This window comes from Alternaria infectoria (assembly GCF_024043175.1).
Source record: "Alternaria infectoria strain BMP 0036 chromosome Unknown scaffold_14, whole genome shotgun sequence".
In the NCBI taxonomy this organism is placed as follows: Eukaryota; Fungi; Ascomycota; class Dothideomycetes; order Pleosporales; family Pleosporaceae; genus Alternaria; species Alternaria infectoria.
The window spans coordinates 40,765-65,847 of record NW_026250703.1 but is presented as its reverse complement, the minus strand read 5'-3'; the positions used below and the strand labels follow the sequence as shown (position 1 = coordinate 65,847).

The 25,083-nt window shown below is 53.1% G+C and overlaps 7 protein-coding genes across 7 annotated transcripts; 4 read left to right on the top strand and 3 right to left on the bottom strand.

The window, feature by feature from the left end:
* Positions 1 to 932: 932 nt before the first annotated feature.
* Positions 933 to 1,983, top strand: J4E92_007800 (uncharacterized protein; the record flags this gene model as incomplete). The annotated part of the gene is made up of 3 exons (XM_051499163.1): positions 933 to 1,132; positions 1,179 to 1,311; positions 1,387 to 1,983. The coding sequence occupies 3 exons, from the start codon at positions 933 to 935 to the stop codon at positions 1,981 to 1,983; spliced, it is 930 nt and encodes a 309-aa protein (XP_051350412.1).
* Positions 1,984 to 2,414: 431 nt separating this feature from the next.
* Positions 2,415 to 4,571, bottom strand: J4E92_007799 (uncharacterized protein; the record flags this gene model as incomplete). Its single annotated transcript, XM_051499162.1, has 5 exons — positions 2,415 to 2,624; positions 2,690 to 3,929; positions 3,976 to 4,328; positions 4,391 to 4,457; positions 4,516 to 4,571. The coding sequence occupies 5 exons, from the start codon at positions 4,569 to 4,571 to the stop codon at positions 2,415 to 2,417; spliced, it is 1,926 nt and encodes a 641-aa protein (XP_051350411.1).
* Positions 4,572 to 4,997: 426 nt separating this feature from the next.
* Positions 4,998 to 6,805, top strand: J4E92_007798 (uncharacterized protein; the record flags this gene model as incomplete). Its single annotated transcript, XM_051499161.1, has 2 exons — positions 4,998 to 5,259; positions 5,322 to 6,805. The coding sequence occupies 2 exons, from the start codon at positions 4,998 to 5,000 to the stop codon at positions 6,803 to 6,805; spliced, it is 1,746 nt and encodes a 581-aa protein (XP_051350410.1).
* A 1,557-nt stretch (positions 6,806 to 8,362) lies between these two features.
* Positions 8,363 to 10,891, top strand: J4E92_007797 (uncharacterized protein; the record flags this gene model as incomplete). Its single annotated transcript, XM_051499160.1, has 3 exons — positions 8,363 to 10,279; positions 10,329 to 10,428; positions 10,479 to 10,891. The coding sequence occupies 3 exons, from the start codon at positions 8,363 to 8,365 to the stop codon at positions 10,889 to 10,891; spliced, it is 2,430 nt and encodes an 809-aa protein (XP_051350409.1).
* A 4,038-nt stretch (positions 10,892 to 14,929) lies between these two features.
* Positions 14,930 to 16,753, top strand: J4E92_007796 (uncharacterized protein; the record flags this gene model as incomplete). The annotated part of the gene is made up of 3 exons (XM_051499159.1): positions 14,930 to 15,374; positions 15,452 to 16,349; positions 16,399 to 16,753. The coding sequence occupies 3 exons, from the start codon at positions 14,930 to 14,932 to the stop codon at positions 16,751 to 16,753; spliced, it is 1,698 nt and encodes a 565-aa protein (XP_051350408.1).
* Positions 16,754 to 20,548: 3,795 nt separating this feature from the next.
* On the bottom strand, positions 20,549 to 21,699 carry J4E92_007795 (uncharacterized protein; the record flags this gene model as incomplete). The annotated part of the gene is made up of 3 exons (XM_051499158.1): positions 20,549 to 21,100; positions 21,160 to 21,165; positions 21,331 to 21,699. The coding sequence occupies 3 exons, from the start codon at positions 21,697 to 21,699 to the stop codon at positions 20,549 to 20,551; spliced, it is 927 nt and encodes a 308-aa protein (XP_051350407.1).
* Positions 21,700 to 22,022: 323 nt separating this feature from the next.
* J4E92_007794 (uncharacterized protein) lies at positions 22,023 to 25,040 on the bottom strand (the record flags this gene model as incomplete). Its single annotated transcript, XM_051499157.1, has 1 exon — positions 22,023 to 25,040. One exon carries the CDS (start codon positions 25,038 to 25,040, stop codon positions 22,023 to 22,025), a length of 3,018 nt encoding a protein of 1,005 aa, XP_051350406.1.
* Between the last annotated feature and the right edge of the window lie 43 nt (positions 25,041 to 25,083).

Below are 25,083 nucleotides of genomic sequence, written 5' to 3'. Positions count from 1 at the left end.
ACCTTCACTCTGCCTCTAACTCCGCCCACACCTACACACCGACGCGAAAAGAGACCAAAACAACACCACCCCAGCATTCTATCCCAGCCTCGAACCAACACCTCTACTCAGATCTCAATTCAATCAATGTCTTTGGATTCAGTCTCTTCCTTTTCTTACTTCTTGGAATTTCACTTTCCGGATCGTTTACACAGCCCTCAGACATAATAAGTTATGAGTCTGCGACTCTGCTCTACTGTAACCACACCGCAATGCCATCGAGCAGAAACACTAGATCGAAAGGCGGACACCTCACTTCTTTCTCGGTTCGTGCTTGGTGAAGACATTGCTTCTCTTATCCATGTCATCTTTCTAGTCATAACATCTTGTCAGCGTATCCTAGACTAGTATACCGCATCGCATTCTCTAACTAAACAAACACAAGCCTTAGCTGCGCAAATATAGTAATGCAATTATAGCACAGAATAGATGCCTTTAAAACGCAGCTGTAGTATTAGAATACAGTTTAGCTTGCCTTGTCTTGCTGCAATGTAAAGAAACACATGTTCAAAAAAGAGCATTAGTACACAGGATCGAACAGGCGCGAAAGTTGGGAAGCAAAAATACATGGAGCTCGATGTGTTGCGTACGACTCAGCCATCCTTCCGGTGGAACATTGTCAAAGCCTGCAAACTGACGATGGAGTCTTACAGAATTTCAACCTACATGTATTGCCATCCGCTACATACATGGCTTTGCTGTCCACGTTCACCTGGCAACGCTTTACGATAGGCGCACCCGAGCGTTTGCTCTCACTCACTCCCGCACCTCCACACCGAGCCCCACTATGTTTATATATCTTGGCGCCTGTCTTGACAATTCTGACTTTCTCGCTTTTGCCCTGCCTCTTCACTGACCCTGCGAAGGAACTACGCGCACTGCCGATACTAACAATGGCGACTTCACTGCCCACCGAAGCCCGCGGGACCAAGCGCAAAGGCGAAGACGTCGACAACGAGGATATTATCAGTCCAGAGGCGCAGAAGATCAAGACGTTTATTCGTGGCGGATTCCACAAGGTCCTAGCCAAACTTGGATACCACAGAGAGATCAGCAAGTCAGACTTGCGTTCGGATCACGAAATCACCAACTCGTATGTGTTTCTCATTCTGTTCACGATCGCAAACTAACTTGCACAGCTGCCTGGCCGACTTGGCCAAGTCTTTGCCACAGAAATTTCCCATCGCTGGTCCTGGCAGAAGCCTATGGAAGTGCCATGCGCAGGTCGCCGCCACCTACTCACCCGTCATGCGGGGTCTGATTGAGAAGCATGTAAGTGTTTGAGTTCATCTGGTTTAGGGGTCCACTCACGACTTCAAGTGTATTGATTCTAACGTGTGAAAATAGAAGCAGATCTTTGTTATGGAAGACTGGCCTGCGTACGCCATCGACGCCATGGTGGACTTCTTTCGTCACCACAAGGCTTACCGCATCATCACTCCTCTCGACCGCCACAAGCTCATGTACTTGGACCCTAAATCCGACGCTTCCGTTGAAGCTATTCCTTCCGATGTGTGCCTCGCTCACGTTCACCTCGATATCTTCAAGCTAGCATATGACTGGAATATCAACCATCTCCAGGAATTCGCTCACAATGCATTGGTCAAGGCATTGGCGGGTCAGCCTACGCTGGCTCAGTTCAAGCACATGCTTGTTAGCACTGGCATATTTACAGAAAAGTATTGCACGCCTCCTGCTTCCGAGGATCATCTTCTGAACCTGGTGTTGATGGCTTTGGGTACTTATGGTGCTATGGTTCACGATGCCTGGATGAGGGAAGAGAATCGTCAAGAATATGTCAACCTCTACATTGTCGCACCTTATTTCGCCGTCTATCGCGATCTGGCGACACCAGGACATAGCGTCCATTTTGCTGAGTGGTCAAAGGAGGTAAACGCGAAGCGGCAGAAGATCGAGGGCTCCGGTTCCATGCAATTGTCATAGCATACAACAGCTCCACCCATCATCTCAACACCTCAAACATCCCCAGCAGCCAACTTCATAATTACGACTAACTTCAATGATTCTTCAGCTATCTGCGTGGTATCCAACGTGGTCAAACATGCAACAAGTCGCGCGCCTTACTCCAAAGAGCCTAACCAATCCATTCGAATTCCAATTCATCCATATCCTCCATCCTAGCCGTGTATACCACCTCAATAACCAACTTAACAGCGGGACTCATGACTCCAAAACCAGCCACTGACTATGCAAAAGAACCCTAAGAAAAAGAATCCACCAAACGATACACCGCTGAGCGATCTCAATATCCAATCCATGCTATTATCCTATCCAAACTCTTGTGTTGGTTCCCAGACGGCTGGCTATACAAACGCCGGGGTAAGAAGAACCCTATGCTCGAGATCGGTCGTGTTCTACTCGCCGTTGACCTCCGGCTCGGGAGCGGTGCCGTTGGCGCGGTCGGCGCCCATGTACCGCTGCATGTATGTGATGTAGTCGAATTTGGGTATGTCGCGGTCTTCTGCCATATCTGGGCCTTTGTGCTCAGGCATGGTGGAGAGGAGGTCGTCGATGACTTCGTCGGGGACGAGGGAGTGGCGGAGGTCGAGTTCGGTCACGTATGGCTGGTGGAATGTTAGTAGCTGGTGATACATGGAGAAATGAGGGAAAGAGGTGGGTATAGACTGACCTTGCCGTCGGCGACCTCTTTGAAAGACTCAAAGACTTGCTCCGCGGTATTTTGATCCTCGGTTTCGTCCACCATGAATCGGATAAACTGCTCGAATGTAACATAGTCTTTGCCACCACTAGTTTCGCGGAATCTCTCGTGCATTTCTTCTTCATCGTATACCAAGCCCAAACTAGCCAATGCAGCAGAGAACTCCAATTCTGCTAACGAATTCGATACGTCGCGGTCAAAATGCCTGAATACTGATTCAAACTCTTCAAGCTGTATTGGGGTGAGATTGGTCATGTTACGTGCCACCATCTGGTTTTCCAAGAAGGCAAGCTTCTTCGATACCGAACTGCGGACCAAGCCCAGCTCGTATTCTAGCTCGTCGTATGTGTATGTTGTGAAGTCGTTCTCCTCGATGTTCGCTTCGGCGCATTGCTCGTCGATGGACGCTATGAGGTTCAGGTATTCGTCCAGGGGTGCAAGCGACTTGCTGATTTCCTTTGTGTGCTCTAGCTGGTCCTCAACATCGCCTTCCAACGCTGATATCGATGTAGAGAGTGTGTTGAGGGCCAGGGCGAAGTCGTTTGCTTTGTCGGCGAAGGATTTCCGCAGAGCGTTCTTGATGTCTCTGATTGTCTCGTTGATGACCTGGGAGCGTTGCCTCTCGGCCTTCATCAACCCCGTCCAGGCGGTGTCCAGTGCTTCGAGGCTGAGCTCCGCGGGCGGATCGTACGGTCGCAACCGGTATGTGGCCAACTTCGTCCTTATATTCCCTAGTAGTCCCACCAGGTCTGACTTCTCGGCTACCCATGTTCGCTTGCTCTTGCGCTTCCAGGCGGTGAACTCGGTCGACTGGTTCCTAGCGTCTGCGTATGTCCCGTCGAACTTGGCCTCCTCCCATTGTGTGCGCTGCTTGGCGATCTGGTCCAGCAGCTCGCGCATGCGTCGCTCGAAGTCGTTCTGCATCTGCCAGGCTCCCTGCATATTTGCGACGAACTTCTCGACTCGCCGCCCAGCATTCTCCACGCGCTCCATCTGCGAGAAGGCGTGGAACCAGTAGGCAATGTATGTCATGAGTGAACGCTCGTCGGGCTTCGCGACGTCGCACACGTCCTCCACATCCAGCAGGTCGGGGATACCAATCTCTTTGGAGGCGATATCGAATGCAAGCTGCATGTTGCCGCGGTGGTCACTCTTGTCTAGGCTGTCGTAATCGATGAGATCGGGACGGTGGATGTCGAGCAGGGCGCAGCTGTCTGTTGTTAGCCCAGTCTTCCACCAAAGAGTGCTCCACCTACAATGCCAGTCCGTCGTTCCAGCTCGTAGAGAAGTCACGGACTTCAACCTCATCGTAGCAGGCCGTCTTCCGCTGACACCACAGCAGCAGACCCTCCTTGGCACTGAGACCCTCTTCGTTGATGTCGCTGATGGTGAAGCGCAGAATGAGGGTCCATATCAGGCCCAGGATGATCTTGCTGTTGCCGTCGACGACATCTTCGGCACCGGTATTGGTAAGCTGGATCCTCCGACTCCGGATGAAGTCGAGCGACTTGTTGACGTTCTCAAACTTCTGCACGCGCAGCTTGGGTCGGGAGGCATAGCGGCCGAGGGATTCGTTGCTGAGGATCTCGAGGAGGTGTATGAGTATGATCTAGGGGGCGTTAGGACGTGATGCGGGGAGAGGCCATGTTGGGGGCCAAGCGGGGCACGTACACCGTCCGAGAGGTCGATGATGAGGTCCTTGATCTCGACTTCGCGGATCTTGAGCTTGCTGTTCAGCCTGCAGCGGTGTGAGTAGTAGTGTCGGGGCCGGGGCGGCGGCGGGGGTTGCAGCGTACCACTTGGTGAATGTCTTCTGCTGGACCTTGACCCATTGCTGTTCAAGCGGCGCCATGATCAGTGTGCATCAGGCCTCTCACTCGGACTGGGCGCATGCAGGTAGGAATATATTTGGGTGGATACGGGATGCTAGCTGGCGACTACTCGGGCGTGTTTTCCAGAGTCCTGGCCCAAAACAATGAATGGCTGACTGCGGGCGCGGCTTCGGCTGTCGCTGCACCCCTGTCCCAGTAGCGGGGCCCCTGGATCCACACGGCCTTGGGCGCCCGAGTCGCCTCTGGTTGGCTGGCTGCGACGACACGCGATATCTGGTTGACAGTCTCTTCGTCCAATACTTGCTGAGACCGAGAGACAATGCTCAAGATACTCTTGGAGTAGCGCGTGTATTCAGCCTGTCTATTCACTTGCCTCGTGGCTGCACCACGCCGGGTACAGCAGGCGCCACACGCCACATTGGTCCTTCATCGCTCTTGCCTGCATCATGGCTGTAGACGCGTCTCAAGATGCCGCGTCGCTGCCATATCACGAGCCGGGCATCGTTGTCATTCTCGTGCTCACGTCTTTCCTCCTCCTCCTCAACGTCGTCAATGCTGCTCTCGACAGGGTGCTGTACTGCGGTCTGCTGGGCCAGGTTTTGGTTGGCATTGCATGGGGCACGCCAGGTGCGAAGTGGCTATCCGAGAGCTTAGAAGAGACGGTCGTGCAGCTAGGCTATCTGGGATTGATACTGCTTGTCTATGAAGGTCCGCATGCACTGCATCAGCCAACCCATCCCATGTCTGTAGCATTGACTAACGCTCACCAGGCGGGCTCTCTACTTCGTTCCAATCTCTCAAGGCGAATCTGCTTCTATCTTCTGGCGTCGCACTCACAGGAATTCTGGTTCCTATCGGGCTCTCGTACACTCTGCAAGGCTTACTGGATGCTAGCCCAGTGCAAGCTTTCACCGCTGGCGCTGCTCTATGCTCCACCAGCCTGGGCACAACCTTCACGGTTCTCGGGTCGAGCGGCTTGGCCACCACCCGCCTAGGCGTTGTTCTCACAAGTGCCGCTATGATGGACGACGTCGTGGGGCTAGTCATGGTGCAAGTCATCTCCAACTTAGGTGGCGACAACTTCAGCTGGGTAACAGTCGTTCGCCCAGTCTTCGTTTCGCTTGCTTTTGCGGTTATCGCACCTCTTGTCTGTCTCTTCGTCGCGAAGCCTTCGACCGCATGGCTGAACGCGTACCGCGAAGCTCACCCGGGCGAACATCTGAGTGCCTTGCTACAGCGAACACAGACAGCCTTCGTGATCCACACACTGGTTCTCATTGCTCTTGTCGCGGGAGCTACATACGCGGGCACATCGAATTTGTTCGCTGCGTATATCGCGGGAGCTAGCATTAGTTGGTGGGACTCTGACGTGCCCCATCCTACAAGCACTTCAGCTACGAATGCTGTAGATGAGAAAAGACAGGCAACTGTCGGTCCAATGCTTGAGAGCTCAGAAGGCTCGTCTCCCCATGCGTCAAAGACCACAGCAGACCAAAATCAAGGAGCAATTCCGTCTCGACCCACCAACATGGAGAGTGAAGAGCATGTGGTTGCGACCGGTGGTGCAGCCATCTACGAGCAGTACTACCATCCCGCAGTGTCGAAGATCCTACAACCGTTCTTCTTCGCATCAATCGGCTTCTCGATACCCATCACACGAATGTTCAGAGGCGCGATAGTCTGGCGAGGCATCGTCTACGCTGTTCTCATGACCTTCGCAAAGCTTGTGTGTGGTCTCTGGCTCGTCCGGGTTTCCATATTTCCAGGCAAGAAAGCACCCGGCAGGTTTTTGTTCAAGGTGCGCCTGCCGTCGGTGCCTCACCTGTGGGGAAAGAGCGGCGGCGCACCTCCCACGCAAGAAGGAGTCACTCCAACGCAGGCAAGAGCTACCCCATCGCGAACCCGCCCGACAACTTCACCAAGTAGTACTGAAAGCGAGGCCCGATCTTCGCCCAATCCACCAAAGCCCTTTTCGCTGCACCCGCCACTGATCCTCGCCTTTGCAATGTGCGCTCGTGGAGAGATTGGCTTCCTAATTTCCGGTGTCGCCGAGTCCCAGGGCGTCTTTGGAGAGACTTCAGGCGAGCCAACCGACATATTTCTTGTCGTGACTTGGGCCATCGTTCTGTGCACTATCCTGGGTCCTCTGGCTGTTGGACTATCCGTTCGCAGGGTAAAAGCACTCCAAGCGCGCAAGAACAAGGAACAGGAGGGCGCGGGCAGGGACGTTTTGGGCGTTTGGGGTGTAGAATAGACCAATCTCCGGAGCGAACCAAAACTATCGAAATGCGGTCGCAACATGCCCGGGCAGGTTCAGTGCGCTCGACTTTTGCTGCAAACTGTTCACTTTGTGCACATGCGCCCCTGTTGTCATGACGTGCATCGCCGGGTGTCGCGACAGGGATAGCGGCTGTAATGGTGGGGTCGGAGGCGGGCATCATCCAACAGACGTTGAAACATGCTGATTTGTACTCGGTGTATCGAGCGCCGTGGGACGTGAAACAATAGGACATGATATATAGTGGTTGCCGTCGCGATACCTTCCCATATATACATGGCGACCATGTGCGCAGCTGCAGTGGATGCATAGTGCGAACTGTAAAAATGTAGACGAACATCAATGACATTTGACACAACGTGAAATCCCGTAGTTTGGTAGAGAACCCTTCTTTTGCACAAGCAGGCAAGCAGCCACCGACGTCGCGAGCGGCACGGTTTCTAAATATGCACCGGTGGAGGCTGTGGAAGGTTTTGGCGGCCAGCCAGAAGGGTTTCAGACGTCAATTTGCCTTCTTCTGAAACGCTGAACAAGATGGTGTACTTGCAACCGCCGGGCGATCAAGCCGGACCCTCTGCCGTTGTCGCGCCTGTCTGCTGATGAAACGTCTGTAGTAGACTCATGCCGCTGGTAGTCCTCCGCTGCTCGAGTGGCAACAGCCAATGAGTGCACATCGCGTTCCTTTCAGGCTCGACGTCCGAAGAGGAGTCGAGCGCACGTGAGAGAAAGTTCCGTGCCGGATGCTAGCGCGCCAGTGCCCAAAGCCAATGGTGCCAGGAGAAAGGGTTCCACTCCAGGCCCTACCACGACTGCGTGCACCAGACACGACTGCGCTCTCGCCCGCAGCCTGCCAGCTTCTCCTATTTACCCTGCGTGTGCAGTTTTCGAATGTGGCATCCTCGCTGAAGACGACTCGGCGCGACGCTTTGCGATTTGGATTGGCAGCAGCGCCCGCTCGCTTTCAGGATCAGGACTGGTATCCCGCTCTGCTGCAGCCCGACCCTCGCATTGCTGCTTACTCGACGCGACCCCCATCTCCGGACGCTGCGTCCTCGACACCTCCCCAGCGCCCTCTGTCTCAGTGAGAGTTGACCCAAACCTCGCTCAACATCGCCCCGCCACTTACTTGCTCACTCCATTGAGCACGGGTCCCCCGCTATTCACCACACTCACCCTCGACTGCCTGGCCGCACCAGAGGCAGTGAACGACTCACGAAGCTATTGTAGCTATTGTAGCTATTGTATAATTCGACTGTTGTTGCTACAACGATAGTCTGCCCATGTGAGTCCCCTGGCGCTCCTTCCTCAGCTGTCGTCTGGCTGCTCCAAACACCGCTTTTCAACCCCAAACGGCAGCAGCGTCACCTGCCCCGTTTCAATCAGACTGCCACTCGCGAGACCGGCCGCTGACCACATTGCTCCAGCATGTATCCCAATGGACATTTCGAGAACACCCGTGCAGCACCAAAACCACCCCCACCCAAACCCACCACCGAGCGCAACCTTTCCTTAACTCCCAACGCCAATCCCAACATGCCGGGCAACATGGCCGGCCGGAGTATGCAGTCGCCTGCTTTCAGCAACGGCTCGCAAATGTCGCTTATACGCACACAGTCCGAAAGAAGCGTTTCGACAACGGCCACAGTCAAAGAGGGCATGGTCAAGGTCAAGGATGCATCCTGGGTCAAAGCTTTGATCTGGACCGACCGGTGGCTGGTACTGCGCGAATTTGAGCTGAACTTTTTCAAGAGCCCTAATGCCTCCAAAGCATCAACCACGATTCAACTGCGAGACATCCTCGGCGTGGAGCGATCAGACACGCAGCCTTTGTCCTTTGAAATCACCAAGGCTGCCAACACCAGCAAGGGCTCGTCCCCGCCCCGCGATGGCCCCACAAAGATTATTACATGCAAGGTCGAGACTGACGATGACGTTTACTCGTGGATCGACAGCATCTACCAGCGCTGTCCCAGCATGGGCGGTGTCAGCAACCCCACCAACTTCACCCACAGAGTGCACGTAGGCTTCGACCCTAACAGCGGAGCGTTCGTCGGTCTGCCGGTAGAATGGGAGAAGCTTCTCACCGCATCCGCCCTAACTAAAGACGACTACGCGAAGAACCCCAAGGCTGTTCTGGAAGTTTTGGAGTTCTACACTGAAAAGCTTGTCAAGCGCTCCGAGGACCCTCAGCAATACCCGAGTCTCACTCCGACCCCGCCAACAAATGCTGGAATGGAGAAGCAGCTTGGATACGGTGGCAGCGGCAATTCTGTTGCGCCCCCGCGCCCTGCACCACCTGGCAATTATCAACGAAAAGACAGCTACAGTCAAGGCTATGGCGGTCAACAAAACTCGGCTTCGCAGCAACAAAACCGCTACGAACAAAACCGCTACGAACAGGATCGCTACGAACAAGATCGCTACGAACAGGATAGGAGGAGGCAAGAGGACCAGGTCAGGGCACAGCGCGAACGCGAACTCCAGAAGCAGAGGCAGGAGGAGTACGAGCACCAAAAAAGGCTGCAGGATGAAGCTGATGCTGCGTGGAAGGCGGAGTTTCCAACAACGGTTCCTCGAGGAGCACAACAAGAAATTGGCGGAGGCGGCTATTCGCGAGATCAGAGCCCGTCAGGCCAGAGGTACAATCCCAGCCGCCCTGCGCCATCGACTCCTGGTGCAAGAGGCCCACAGCAGCAGCCCCCGCGGCAGCCAGTCGCACAGCGTCAAGCACCTCCAGCACCTCAACAACAGAATGGTGGCTACAGCACATCTCCTTCCAAAGCGCAGTCAACTCAGCAGCGACCGCCCATGGCCTCGAAGAATTCGAGTGGCCAGGTTCCCAGGGTTGCCAATGGTCAAAACCAACAGCAAAAGCAATACCAGCCAGGTGCTGCACCCAAGCCGTTGAATGTTGCTAAGCCCCAGAATGCTCCTGTCAGTGATGCAGTGAAGAAGGCCGAGCAGGCCCTTACTGCTAAGCCCAAGGAGGAGCCAGCGCGGAAGGATGTGCGCATGTCCAGCATGTCCGAAGGCGAGGTCATGGCGAAGCTCCGGGAGGTCGTATCCAAAGAACGGCCACTGGACTCGTACAACAAGCAAAAGAAGATTGGTCAAGGTGCTAGTGGTTCCGTGTATGTTGCTCGCATCCGTGAAGGTGCCACTTCGCCCATGGCCCGAAGGGTTATGCAAGAAAATGGCCCACGTGCACAGGTCGCTATCAAGCAAATGGATCTCCGCAACCAGCCACGCAAAGAACTCATCGTAAACGAGATTATCGTCATGAAGGACAGCAAACACCCCAACATCGTCAACTTCTTGGACGCGTTCTTGCAAGAGGAGCAGTCCGAGCTTTGGGTCGTCATGGAGTTCATGGAGGGAGGTGCTTTGACCGACATCATTGACAACAACCCTTCCATTAGCGAAGACCAGATCGCGACTATTTGCTTCGAGGTAAGCTACGTAGCATGGACTTTCGGGAATCTACACTGACAATCATCAGACCTGCAAGGGACTTGAGTATCTTCACAACTTGAACATCATCCACCGAGACATCAAGAGTGACAATGTCTTGCTCGATGGCCGTGGCAATGTCAAGATTAGTATGTATCCGCCACGTATCCTCTGACGATAGCTTGCTAACCTTTGACAGCCGACTTCGGTTTTAGTGCGAAGCTTACCGAGCAGCGCAGCAAGCGTGCGACTATGGTCGGAACTCCATACTGGATGGCCCCTGAAGTCGTTAAGCAAAAAGAGTACGGCAACAAGGTCGATATCTGGTCTTTGGGTATTATGGCCATTGAGATGATCGAGTCTGAACCACCTTACCTGAATGAGGAGCCGCTCAAGGCTTTGTATCTCATTGCCACCAATGGCACTCCTCGTCTCAAGAAGCCAGACAAGCTCTCGAAGGAGCTCAAGGCCTTCTTGTCGGTCTGCCTTTGCGTCGACGTAAAGTCACGTGCAAGTGCCGGAGAGTTGATTAGCCACGACTTCCTCAAGAGCGGATGCAGCCTGGCGAGCTTATCTCAGTTGCTCAACTTCAGGAAGAACGGCGGCCACTAAACCCCTACTGGGCACGCCACTACACTATGAAGACTTCTTCCAGTCGGGGCCACAAGAGTAATGGCGAGCTGTTTCATGCTTCTGGACTTCGATACCCTTTCCATGTACATTTTCCCAGCTATACCCAGGCTTTTCGGCTTCCGTCCTTACCGAACGATCAACGACATACCACGAAACCTAGGAAGGCGTCATTCGCTTGGGTAATATCAGTTTGGTCATCTGTACCCTCTTTGGTCGCTACGGAATTTGCCTTTATACAACCCATGTAACTACTCCATCCGCTATTCGCCTTCTTGTCCGTTCTCTCAGAGCGCCAAATCAAGCGCCCTACGAGCGGTAGATTTCCCTCTAGTCTACAAACCGTGCTCGAAGATCATCGAATTTGGAGGGGTGAGGTCCATTGCTCAACTTCGGTGCTAATCTTTCCCTTCGAGCCCGATTTGCGTGCGCGCCAGGTAACTTGTCATGCTTGTCCTTTTCAACGTTCCACAGCGTAGCGATATCACGGTCTGGCAATCTTAAGCATCCAGGCGCAATGTTTAGGGTTCTTCGTAATTAAATCTTTTGGGAGTACATGTGGATACCGATAGATTCAATGGCAATGTCACAAAAGTCCAATGCGAGCTGTTCCTCTTTTGTGCTTGACTGGCCACCAATGTTGCAACATGGCTGACCATTCGTCACATGCCTCAGACACCTAGTCCGAGTCGGCTAACTATTTATCTGCTAAATGAGCTCGCCTTTATCCTGTAGGCTCAGCAGCCAGCGCGGCACCCTTTCGAAAGCAGTAGATGCTGTGGAGATGGTGGAATAGCGAAGTGAAGAGACAGGATAAGATCCGAGGAGTAAGGAGATCTCGTGAAGCTGCAACCGGCGTGTTGATCTCGTTGGAGGGCTGGCTCGTCCTGATCCTTGCACGACGAGCAGGCTTGCGAAGATCGCAAAGACCACCCCCGACTTCTATCTGCGTCGATAGCACCAATGAAGGAGTGATGTTTGTTGTGCGAAGGATCGCTGCGCCTGGGAGGCCTAAGGTTGAGGACGGAGACAAGGCGAAGTGGGGAGGTTGGACTGTGCGTCATTGGCCAGCTCCCCCAACAATGGCGTTCGCCGTTGTAGATCTCTTCGCTTCAGCCTGCACCCTTTTGGTTCGTTGCTATTCTGATACTTCAGTTCAACCAGTCAAGCCGATGGAAAGTTCCTGACGTTTGACCAATCAGGTTATTTCCGCAGGTTTAGAGGCTTGTAAACGGCAGCCTCCCGCTGCGCCTGCGCCAGTTCTGTTCGTTTGGACTACGGTGGCTATGTATCAGCCGCAGGCACACGCCAAAGCTCACAGAAGTGATGCGCAAACCACTTGCGAGATCGGCGGTCGCTAATACGGTGCATCGAACGGATAGAATGAGATCACGGTGTCGCTGAGGGCTTAGTCGTGTTCGAGCACAACCTTGAAGACATGTCTTCAGTTGGCAAATGTTCAGAGTCCTGGCAAGTCATCGAATATCGACCAACATGGGGGGAAACATCACCTACATGCTCGGTTGCTTGGCACTGTTCGGTGGACGGCTGTGGTATGGTGTCCGGAACAAGACCTGATCGTTCACGGGTAACATGTGCGCTGACGTCCTCGGAGAGGCAGTGGGGTATGTTAGCCGCATAATGCTCAACGTGGACCCTTTCAGCATAAACTTCCTCCTTATGTAAGTTACCCCGTCCGTGTATTACGTCCATGTCTAGCAGGAGAGAGTAATTGCATTACGCTTACCATATCACCTGCTCTCCTGACCGCCGGCATCTATCTCTCGTTAGGACGCATCATCGTGATCTTCAGGGCCGATTTTCCGAAGTCAAAACACAAGATTTACACGTACGTGTTTGTCGGCTGCGATCTGCTCGCTCTTGTCCTACAGGTTATTGGTGGTGGCATGGCCGCAACTGCAGGAGACACGGACAGCTCAAGAACGACAATCAATATCGAAATTGCTGGTCTGATGTCCCAGGTCATCACCATGACTCTTTTCCTGGCTCTTTGGGGCGAATCTCTTCTCCGTGTGCGGCATGCGAAGTTCTCGAGCAGCTTGTCATGCACCCAGCCACCATTGTACATCCATCTTCGTTCGACAAAGAAATCGATCTGTTTCCAGTGGAGTCTTCTTGTTGCAACTGTGTCCAGCTATGTGCGCTGCATATATCGTGTCGCTGAGCTTTGGACCGGTTTCGGCGGAGCTCTGATTGATCACGAAGCCACATGTATGGTATCCGAAGGGCCAATGATAGTCCTTGCAGTTGCTGCATTGACAGTGTTTCATCCCGGTCGAGTATTTTCAGACCTCTGGATACCTGCTGGTAAGGGCGTTAGGTCAATGGGAGAGCTTACTGATGATAATGCCAGTACAGACCACCTTGCTGAGTAAAAGTGGAATAGTGCGGCGTACCAGCGTGTCTAACAACCTGAAGACATCGCTTGAAGCGGACCAAATGCTAAATAGACTATGAGGATGTCATTTTGCGTCGAGCAGCTGAAGATGGAATGATGGCCATGTCCTGTGGCAGCCCTTGTGGCGTTGTAGTAGGACTATGCGAGTCATCAGTGTCCGTCAAATTCCATACTTCTCTCAACAAATGCACTGTTCATCGAAGTCACTTTTCCTTATACCGTTCCGGTTTAGCGTTTCGCAATCGACTCGGCCCCTGCGCAGATATACCTATGAGATGTATAAGAGCTGCCTGGACCTTGAGATCCCTGGAGCCGCAGCTGGAAATGCCTGGAACCAAATCGTGGCTGTGTTGTCTTGATCCTGTGATAAGTGCATCTAGCGGTCAACCTAGTGAAAGGACTTTGATGTCGGTCGTCGTCTCGAGAGCCAGCAGAGGCATTCATGAACCTTAAGCGGATCACACCTGCCTCATAATGATCAACAAGTTCGCGATCGTTGTAAAGGCAGGAAGCGGACAGCCGGATTGGTATCAAGCCAGCTACGTAGGAACGAGAGGTCGATGCTTGCCGCTCAGACCCATGAGGAGCGGATGCCCCCGACAGGCCATTCTTCGGCATCCGAGGCTTTGCGCGCATGTACTTTACGTCGGAGAGCGATTGCCTCGCTCGGGCCCTGATGAGGTCGTCGGTGGTGCGGAGAGCAGTGTGCACCGACGTTGCAGAAGCGGCGCGCCGATGGCATGGTCTTTGGGTGAAATCCCGATTGAAGGGAAACTCAAGCTGGGGATGTGGCTGAGTGATCCTCACCGTCGTCGCTAAAGTATGCACCTTTCCTCTTTCGGCTGGCTCGCCGGCTTTCACCCTTTCTTTCGAGCTCGCCCTTCCTGTACCTCGCCAACAACAATGACCGAGACTCGCTAACCGCAGCCGTTCCCGGCGAGACACGACTCAAGTCCCTAAACGTTCTTCTTGCTATCGCGAACAATTCCTTGTCGACATGCGCCGTGCCATGTGCTCCATGCGTCCCAAACGCTGTGCCGCATGTCTGCGTTGAATAGCCCCATCCTTCCAGCCTTACGGGTACTACGCCCAGGTGGTGGCGCGCCGTCTCCTGTCAGCGTTTGGTAAACTGGAAGTCGACATGTTGTTTCATGACCACATCCGTTCCATCTCGCCAAATCCGCGCTAGCTAGCGTTGTGGTGACCTAAATCGGGGACTTACACGGCCTCATCTGCAGCCCAGCCTGCATGAAGTCAGCCTCTTGATGTGCATTTTCATCATGGCGAGCAAGGCGGAGCCTCACCTGCGTGCACCGTATGCTTGCAGAGTTTCAGACGCGATGCTGGACAAGGTACCGTGCCACTGGCGCTTCTGTCTCTTGTTTATGCTTCACCTCCCCTTGTTCATTTACTTCAGTGCAGGCCCATTGTTCAGTACATATTTTCTCTCTGGGCCAAAAGCGATATAACAATACTCGGTGGAGCCCAGCCCGCAAAACCCGTCCGGTACGGTTGTAATTATCTCTCCAGTGTCCCGGCACATATTGTTCAACACATACTACGTACTGTTACCGACGCGATCGACCGTGCAGCGCATCACTATGGACGCAGACAGACGACTCGCCAAAGCTCTCGAGGCCGCCAACGACGCTCTCCAACATCTTTCGATAACCGCAGACTTCGGAAGTCTAGACTGCACACATATCGACCGACTTCTTGGGCGAGTAGTCGATCTACCAACCGAGGGAAACCAAAGGAACAGCAGACGAAATTTGCTTGTCATCCGGCAGTGGATGATTAGTGAAGGCCCCGGCGTCGTGCTTCTCGAAGTCCTGGGCCAGTTATATTGGCGGTTGGGCGAGCTCAATAGCAACCAGTTCGAAAAGTTCAAAGCGGCACTTCATCAACGACAGCCGTACGTAAATTTGGTGAAAGATGCGAACGCAGTAGCGCTAGTGATTCAGCGCATTCGATACATCCAGAGATCAAAGGCGGACGCTTGTCAAGACTTTCTGTCCGAGTTGTCGGATCTTATCGGCGCTAAAGGTATGCGTTTCACCATACGAGTATCAAACGTAGCTTGCTAATCTGAGCAGTCGATTCACCAATGCTGACTGTAGAAGCTTTACAGATATGCTCACGTAGTCCGACGCGATCTGTCCGTTCTCGTGACAGCATATCTTCACAGGAGACGGGACCCGCAAGTCTGATCAAGTATTTCCCACCAAGTATGGTCCCCGCTGCTGGAGATATGGAAAACTTCCTCATCGACTTCTATGTCAGGGGCATCTGCCCGGGTCGCACCGTTGCATCGCAGACGAATGTGTATACGTCGTTATTACAGGTTGCGGATACTTGCTTGAGCACACGCTACGCTATCCTCAGTCTCTCAGCATCATACCTATGCGAACAGATGCCGAAAGACAAGGATACCTATCACCAAGCGGAACTGTATTACTCGACGCAAGCACTTCAAGCTCTAGCATCACAAATCAGCGATGGTCATCACTATACCGGTGCCCTGGCCACAAGCATGCTACTGATGCATCACGGCCTGATCAATCAGGACGACTCTCTAATGTGCTGGTCATGTCACGCTAATGTGCTCGATGCGATTCCCCCGGAAGCCATCACCCACAACTCTGACCCCGTCATGTTCCTGCACGCTCAGCTCATCCTGGCACGTACCGCACGAACTTCTCACCAGTTAAGCAACACTCGGCAGCATGCATTCGAGACGACGAACTGGTTGGACAGTATGTCGCCAAGCGATTCTTCCAGGATTTCGACTACTCTGGGAGTCTCACCTCAGTTGCTCTTCCTCATATCATCCATAACATCACTTCCGACGGGTCCATACAGACTAAACAAACTCATGTACGCCCAAGCACAAGAGAAACAGCTTCAAGATCTAAAGCAATGGAGTTCAGAGCCAGATGGGCCGGAGAAAGAAATTCTCCTCGCTACAGCAGAGGCTTTCCGCCTCGCCGCGCTCATCTACCTGCGCTGTCGCGTCTACGGGTAAGCATCTTATATAGTCCAAAGCGTTCACATCTTAACATGTCTCCAGGTTCACAAGATTCCACTCCTCCATCCTCGAGCTCTCCGACGCACTCCATACTCTCCTCCTTTCGCTACAGGTGAAAGGCCCACTATACACCGCCATCTACCCCGTCTGGCCCTTCTTCGTTGCTGCAGTCACTGCAAACTCAGACAAACGCGACCGCCTATACCAGCGCGTCGTACCAATACGAGAGGGCGACAAGAACACACTACCACCCGTGCTCAGGCGTATTAGCGGTATGCGTACCTGGCTTGCAAATCAGGACGCGGCATGCCAGCGCGACGACGGATGGTGGGACGAAATGCTTAGTCCCAAATCCAGCACCATCGCATTGAGCTCGCATCTGTTGTGCTTGGGTTGAGCAGCTGCCAAACCCGCCGCGACCAGTCCGTCGCACTTTCCCAAGTCCCTCAAGCTACCCTTTCTTCCATTCTAGAAGTCGTTGTCAAGATCCCATCTCTTTCTGATCTCTTACGTCATATATCCTAATTAGATGCATCTTAGCGAGTCATCATCCTCCTGTCATTTCGGCACATCTCAGGCATTTCTTTAAGCAAAGCATTATCGATCACTCAACGTCGAGCCACCGTACAGCGTCTAGATCTCAATTCAATCAGTCTTCGCCGAGGCAGTCTCTTCTCTTTCCTATCACCTGGTTTCACCATCCAAATCATTCACACAACGTCCCGACGCCATCTAGACAAGAGTTCGCTTATCTCAGTCTTTGAACCCTCACTCTTTCACCCGTTCCCCTCAGTTTTATGACCGAATCATAAAAGGTTCATATGGGTGATTTCGCATCTTCCTTCACATATAACTAGAGGCAAAAACCTGATGGAATCTCATCCCCTCCAACAATCACGCCTAGCCTACACCTTCTCCTCCCACCACTTCACACGCCCCACGGGCACCATCACAAGTCACAACAGCTGTCACGCTTCATACCAAGCACAGCCAACGCAGACAACGCAGACAACGCAGACATACGGCAAGCCACAGCATCAGCCGTCCTCGCAAAATGAGCCTGATCGTTTCCAAAACCTAGTGTCATGGTAGCAACACGGCAGAAAGAATCGCAGGCGGCAGTGTCGTGCTTTTTGCAACCTAGAAGATGCGTTCCAGTAGGCGTGATTCGTGTAATAGCTATGCCCGGTATTCGTCACAACAGCGCAGAACGGTGTAGGTTCCTGAACTGAACCTTATCTGTCTCTGTGTTGCCTGATGATCTCTAGAATCCTTCTTACGATTGCTGCTTAAACTCTTTTCAAGTTTCAATCACACTATCTTATCAGTGTATGCCAGCCCCATATCTCGCATCGCATCCTTCGACCAAACCAATACCATGGATTCAGCTGCGCTAATGGAGCAATATAAGCATAGCAACGAAATTAACATTGTCAAAACGCAGTCGAAGTCCCGAACTGCATTCCAGCTTGCCTTCTCTTGAATAGCGGACACGCACCTAACTATGATAGATACACATATCCGGTTGTTGAATCTCTGAAAGCTTGCGGCAGCCTGTAAGAGCAATTACTTTCGCTACTACGGGGCACAAAGCGGAGGCGACGTTGAGCGGAATAGGGTGGATCCCGTTGTTGGTTCACCGGAGAAAGCTTTTAGATGGCAACATACCGCAGGGTGGAAGGGGAAGGCGTATGTCCAGGAGGATTGGTACTGTTATCGCTAACACCGATGACGTTAGTGTGTCGCTCAAGACGTGCATTGGTTGTAGCGGTCAGGCGAGCGTTTGTGCATCTCAAATTTCTACAAGCTGGTAGAATGGGGTCTTCTATTTCACACTAGATGGATGTCTTGTTCTTCGACGCCCCAATCTTCCCACTCCTTGCTGCGCTCACCACCTAGGTGAGAATAAAAAACGACGTCGTCGTCATCACCCTCATTCGTATGTGAGCCCAATATCCATGACGCCCCGAGATACTCGTAGTGCTGCTCTCGATCAGTCTGTCGCAAAATGCAGGGCATTTCGCAACCAAAGATGATTGCGCATGAGTCGTCTTCCTTGGTAACATCAGGAGCCAGGCCCCAGTATCCGCGCCTGGTAAAGATGAATCGCCTGTCCGTAATGTTGCCCTTGATGTGATCCCAAATTTCCTCTGCATCAAATCCTAGATCATCGTCGTGTACGGGGTCGCCGGATGCCGATCCGCCGTACAGAGGCAGCAGGGTCTTGCGATAGGTAATGTATGTAGCCCTAGTCCGACGCCAATCTGACCATCTTCCGTAGTATGAAGTGCAGGTTAGACAATCGAAGAAGGCATCGAAACCGTGAGAAGTTCCGTAAGGCGAAGTGTTGAGCGTCTGAGAAATACTGTCCCAGACCTCATTCAAGGTGTCCGACATATCCCATTCTTCTCCTTTGAAGATGTCTGAAACCCACAGAACGCTATCGAGAACGACACCTCTTACGGAAAGGATGTCATGATCATCATAGATCATGGCATCCCAATATGATCCGTCACTAGGAGTGGTAGCAATCCCGCGTGAAGTTCCTCTTCTCGGAATTGACCATCTACGATTATCCCAGCGCGGTACCCATGACGGTATGCCAAGAAAATTTGCATGAGGGTGGTGACAAACATATTCCAGCATCTGTACATCCTTTGTTTGTTGAATATATGTTACTGCGAATTGATGGTACACGTCTAGAGCGTGTTCGTGATAGTTGGGGGTTATGGTAACCACACCCTCGGGGCCGCCAGAGAATTCCATGAAAGCGTATATTCTATCGCGAGAGTCTGATAGCTTCAACGCTTTTCCAGCGCTGAGCTGTGTTAACAACGACGGCGACCGCCATTGGTGCGCCTTACATAAAGTTGCAATAAAGGCCTCGTCCTTCTGTTTGAAAGCCTCCGAATGGGACCACACGGTCCGTGCTTTGATTTCAAATTTTGTCTTTATTCGTTCCCCGCGCATTACCAGCCATATGTTTACTCGCATCAGCTTTTTCCAGTTGAATTCGCTATTATGCCAAATGACTAGACCGTACCGCGCAGATGCCGCTTCTCTGACAACCCAACCGCGCTCGAACCATTTATGACGGAATAAGTTGTTCAGAGAATTCCACCGAGAGTCGGACAGGAGGGCATCATCATCCTTGGGCCAAGGAAAAGCATTCCGCGCCATATTGATGTCTTTGCAGGTCTCGTCGAACATCCGATTGACGTCATCTAGTAAAGAGCACACCAATGGTCCATCGCCATAGTCCTCGGGTCCAATGTAGATCAAGACACACTTCGCCGACCGGTATATATCCCCCATAATGGCTACCTGGTGCCCCTTCTCTTCCAAATCATCTTGATTGATGCAAATGCCATCAGCCCACAGCTTACGCCGTTTATGAGGGAGTCGGAGTCGCCGCAGCACATTGGAAAGACTCTTGGTGATTCTGATCACGCGGCCGTCGCAGATGATCTTCTTGTTCTTCTTGCTTTTGCCCCAGACATAGGATATAGCCTCGAATGTTGTCTTGGCCAAGGGCGCTGTCTGTAGACTGCATTTGAGAGGGTCGTTTCCAGTGCCTCGGTGTAGAACGATGTAGCGGAAAGACCCATCACGAGGCAGCTCGTTGTATTGGTATGGCTGAGCTGGCGGGGTTTTGTGGGGTTTGCGTGTCATTGTGAATGCTTCGCTCGCGTGGCCGGGGGGTTCTTGGAGATGCGATACTTCTCTCTTTCGTAGAGTATCTCCTCGCGTATGAGTCGTATGAAATGCGGGAGGTAAAGAGCGTTGAAGTGATCTTTGGTATCGGAGCGAGACGTCGATTGGGAAAATGAAGAGCGAGCGAAGGGTGTGAACGGTGAGACTGGGGAGTGAGAAGAGATTGAGAATGAACAGGCTGAAAGCGGGGGAGATGACTTCCGATCTCGTGCATGATGTTTGCAACCATGCATTGCTACCCATGATGGCAGGGGCTGTGCCGCATTGCTGCATACACAACACTATGTCTCGATAAGAAAAACATGTCCAAAAATGACACCAGCATCTCCATCAATCCCAACCATCTTGCATGTGATGATAGTCAGATCTACGATAACATAAAAATTCTGTTTTTCTTCGGTCTCGCGAACACCTGATGTGCCCCTGTACATATACCCCATGCTGTGAGATGCTTCGTGAAACCCACCAATAAGAGTCGCTACTTCCTCGCCATATCCTGCGCCACAATCGCCCGAACATACCCCGCCACCTTCTCCGCCACCGGCACCCCGTGACGAATACAAAACCCATGCGGCCACCCCTCCCTCTCATCAATCTCCATGACGGGTTTCCAATTCTCGCCTTGCCCTTCCACCTCTTCGACCCCATCCCCACGACTAAACCTCCCGCGAGTGTGGATCAGCGCATCCCTCGTCGCATCAGCAACCCAATGATCTTTGCGCGCGAACAAGAAGCGCAGGATGGGCCGCGGATGCGGATGCTTTGTTGCGGGCTCTGAAGCGGCGGCGCCCCAGATCTCCTCGTCCCAGATGTCAGTATCGATTTGGAACATTTCGTCGCGGGCCATGTGGAGCGCTTCGTGGATGCCGTGGGGGGATTTGACGAAGGCGGCGGTGGTTTGCGCGGCGTCAGTGGGGAAGTCCATGAATTTTGCGATTAGGGTTGTCAGAATGGAAATGGGTAGGAACATGGTAAGAAAATTGACGAAGAGGGCTGCAAAGGTCGCGAAGTTTGAGTTCTTCAGGAAGGGCTACACGTGACTGTTAGCATCACCCCCGAGAATGTCAGTATGGGGATACCATCACTTACAGAAGCCTTCATCCCACTCTCACTCCTCGCAATATCCACCACCGTCGGAAAAAGCCCCACCGCCCCAACAACCCTCGTCTCAAAATCCTCCCCCACCATCCCATGCGCCCTCAACCTCCTAATAATCTCCAAACAAATATAACTCCCCACACTATGCCCCACCAAGATCACCCTAACATCCCTCGCACCACCACTCTCCTTAACCTCCTCCACCAATTCCGCAAGCTCATCTTCCGAATGCCTAATCTGGTCCTGCAACCCATACGGTGGCTGTTTCCGCCATTTCATCGTCTTGATCTCAGCGTCGTTCATTTCGAACCCGCTGAGACTGCGGCCGTAGACTTGGAATTCTATGGATAGGTCTGAGGCCGTGTTGTGGGTTAGTAGCCCGTAGAGGTGGGTGAGGAAGGTGCGGTAGTATTCTACGAGGCCAGGGTTTCCAGTCACGAAGTAGATCAGATAGGTGCGGGACGCGGGTTTCTTTCCGGGCTCCGGGGGTGTGCGGAGGTGGATCTGTGAGGCGGGGGCTGTGGAAGACATTTTTGGTGGTGCATATATTATCGAACTGGTGATCGAGGGCTGCAGAGGGGGCTGAAGAGCGGTTTAAAGAAGCGCGACTTTTGATATCTCGGATGCGCTAATGTTCTAACCGGGGATCGTGCATGGTGGCGCTATGCTTTGTGTGGTATAGCGTGCGTCGACGGCTTCTAGAACCACGGACTGTCCTGACCGACAGAGATCGACCACCGAACTTCGAAAATATGTCAAGCGTTGACATTATACAAGATAATATCGAGCGCATTACAGGAAAATTCGTTTGATATTACCAGGTACTGATCGGGTATCACTACATCTTCCAATGACTAGTCCTGCTTCAGAAACAACTCGAGCACTCCAACCATCTTCTCTTTCCTAGCTGCCCTTTCCTTCTCTCTACCACCATCCTTCCACTTGACCAGACAATCTGCAAAGACAACAGCGTAGTTCCTCACGATAAGCTGGCGGATAGCCTGTTCAGGCACTCGACTCAACGTCTTCCTTCTGACCTTGGCTTGCGGACTAGACGGAAGGCTCATATCCATGCTGGCTCTCTTGTTGCTATCTTCCGGGCGCGGTTTCGACACCTCAGTAATCTGGTTCGCGATGTTTTGGAGGAAGGAGAGGATGAGGAGGAAAGTAGCGTTGTGGTTGGGCGCTGTTGCTAGTACCTCCAAGATGGTCATCTTCTCATCGTCAGATGTGAAGAACGGGGAAGAAGCACTCTTTGATGCCTTCTCCTGACGGGCTAACGCTTCTTCTAACTTTTCCCACAGACTCTTGGTGATCACACCGTCTGTGAGGCTGGACAGAAAAGTGATGAGGGCTTCAGCCAACATCTCGACTCGCTCGGTGCTGCGCGTCTCGGGGTAGAACGCGTCGACGAATGGGGTATCACAGTCCAGCGCCTCATAAATCCCCGCAAGCTCATCCTCTCGGTCATGTCCACCATTACTTCGACCCTCAACAAAAGGCCACCCTGCGTTGTCCTGCCAAGGCGCCCTCTCCCCTTCGCTCTTGGTCATGTCCCATTCGGCCAGGGTTCGCTCCGTCAGGTCTTCTATCGCCTCGGTCAGCCGAAATACTTCCCTAGGCACGCTCCATTTTACCTCGCCACGGGCTGGTATCTGGTTTTGCAGCTTTCTGATACCGCCTTCGGGAATCTTGATCAGCTTGTCAATGGACCGTGCAAGTGCCGACGGTTGCCAGTGGGCGCGTATTGGGAGGAAGTGGTCACGTCCGTTTTCAACGCGGAGGACGAGGATTTCGTCAAGCACGGCATCTCCTTCGTTGAGATCGCGAACTGAACTTGGACTCTCAATCTTGAGTTTCAGTTCGACATTGAGTACTTCGGCAGGCGCGAGCGTGAAGTATTGATGGATGTCGTCTGGACTTGGTTTATCAAGCTTGTCTTGGGCCTTGTCAAATGTAACAGAAAGCCATGGCGGGAACGGGCCGGCAGGTTGGTCTTTGTCCACCGGACGATCAGCAAATCCGAAGGTGGCTGGTACACGGCCAGTGTTTGCAATGGTGATGTTACGTCTTGTAGACTTTGCGAACTTGACGTCACCGAAGTCGACACCTTCGAAGGTGCTGTCTGTTTTGTCTCGCCCGTCGGACGGGGAGCCGGTCGCGCGTTCTACCACTACTGCAATCGATGGTCGGCCCTCGTTCTCCTGGCGGTCTATCTCACGAGCGACTTCGGCATGAATGGCAGTCTTCAGCTCAGGGATCACGGCGTCGTATTGCAGTTTGAAGACAGCGTCCAAGGGTTTGTGGTCGGAACTGAGAACGCGCATGTGGGTGGTGTAGTACTCGAGCAGTATCTCAGCCTCAAGATCGTCTTTGGTCTTGATCGGCTCAGGCTCTGGGTCTTCGTTCTCATCATAGTCGTCGTCACCATCGTTGTCTTCGTCATAGGCGTACAAGACATTCTTGACACTGTTGACATCGTAGTCGCCTGGCAAATCGATCCCCTCCATCTCTTCAGCATGTTTACGTGCCGCCTCTTGTTCTCTAACCCGGGTTTCATACTCCTGTTTAGATGCTCGCGTACGGTAAAGGATGCGATCGCACCAACTAGGACAGCGGCGCTTCTCGCTTGAGTCGAACACACCAACTTTCCCGACATCGTACTTGTAGGACGGCAAGAACCGAATAGGGCCTTCTTCCCACCCATCATGAAAAGCCTTGTCGCTCTTCATCATTTGGTGCAACTCATCGTGCGGTAATAGGGATGAGATGGTGGTTTGTAGTGAGGCTGGATCGAGCTCTGGCGGCATAGGAACGGCGTCGCGCGCTTCTTCAGATGATTGCTTCGAGGCATACCCGGAATCGTCAGATGTCGAAGTACGACCAATATTTTCTTCTTTGTCCAGGTCTTTCGTATGTATGGTGAGTAGGCGGCGCACGTCGTCGCCTGGCATGCCATGGAGACGATAGTTCAGGTCGCCAAACCAAAAGGCAAAGTCCTCGTCACCTAAACCTTCACCGGTGTTCTGCGAAGAGCCTAGGGAATCTATTACAGGATCGAAGCGTGTTCGGGAGTTGATCTGAGCCGCGTCCCAGTTTCTTCTCTCTAATGATGACTTGTCTGCCCCAGCCGCCAGATGGGAATTTATAAAGACGAGTCGGGTTGTCTCTCCCAGAACGATGCGTGTAGTGACACCGCCCTTGTTGCCCATGTATCCCATCAAGCCGGTGCCGACGCTTGTGGTACTAACATTCTTGATCTGCGGTAGGACAGCTGGGGAGGCATAGATGACAAGCCACAGGCCAATCAGCTGCTGCTCCGATACCAGCTGATAGCCCTTGGGCAGCACAGCTTCCAGCGAGGCTTTCCATTTGTTCGCTGTGGAGGGGTCGGTAAAGGGCCTCAAAGCCTCTGCGGCAGAAGTGATGTCGACAATCTCTTGGAGGCCTAGCACGTAGATATCGACCTCTTCTCTGCCGGGGACCTCCCCTGATTCGCGGTGGGGAACAGTAGGCTCTGACGTGCTATGCCGCGCTTCCTGGGCGGGGATGCTCTCTCTGCTGCCTTTGCCGTGCTCGCCTGGGTCGGACACGCCGAGTCCAGCGAGCGACTCCTCAATGCCCTTGCCCTGGACGAACCACTTGCCGACATCCTGCTCGGTGCCTTTTTGAGCGCCCGTGTTCCAGGTGCCGACTTTGATGCGCACGTTGCGCGGTCGCGTGTACTCGGCGCGGCGCTCGTATAGCGCCTGCGAGAGGGATGTCTGGTGGGTGGTGATGGAAGCTATGCTCGGCGTGCGCGGATCGAATGCGCCGGGGATGGTGGCATCGAGGCGCTCAGTGGAGCGCACGGAAGAGGCGTCGGGCGCCATGGCGGGGTGAAGGAGGAGGCCGGAGGGCGAGGGTGGGCGGCGA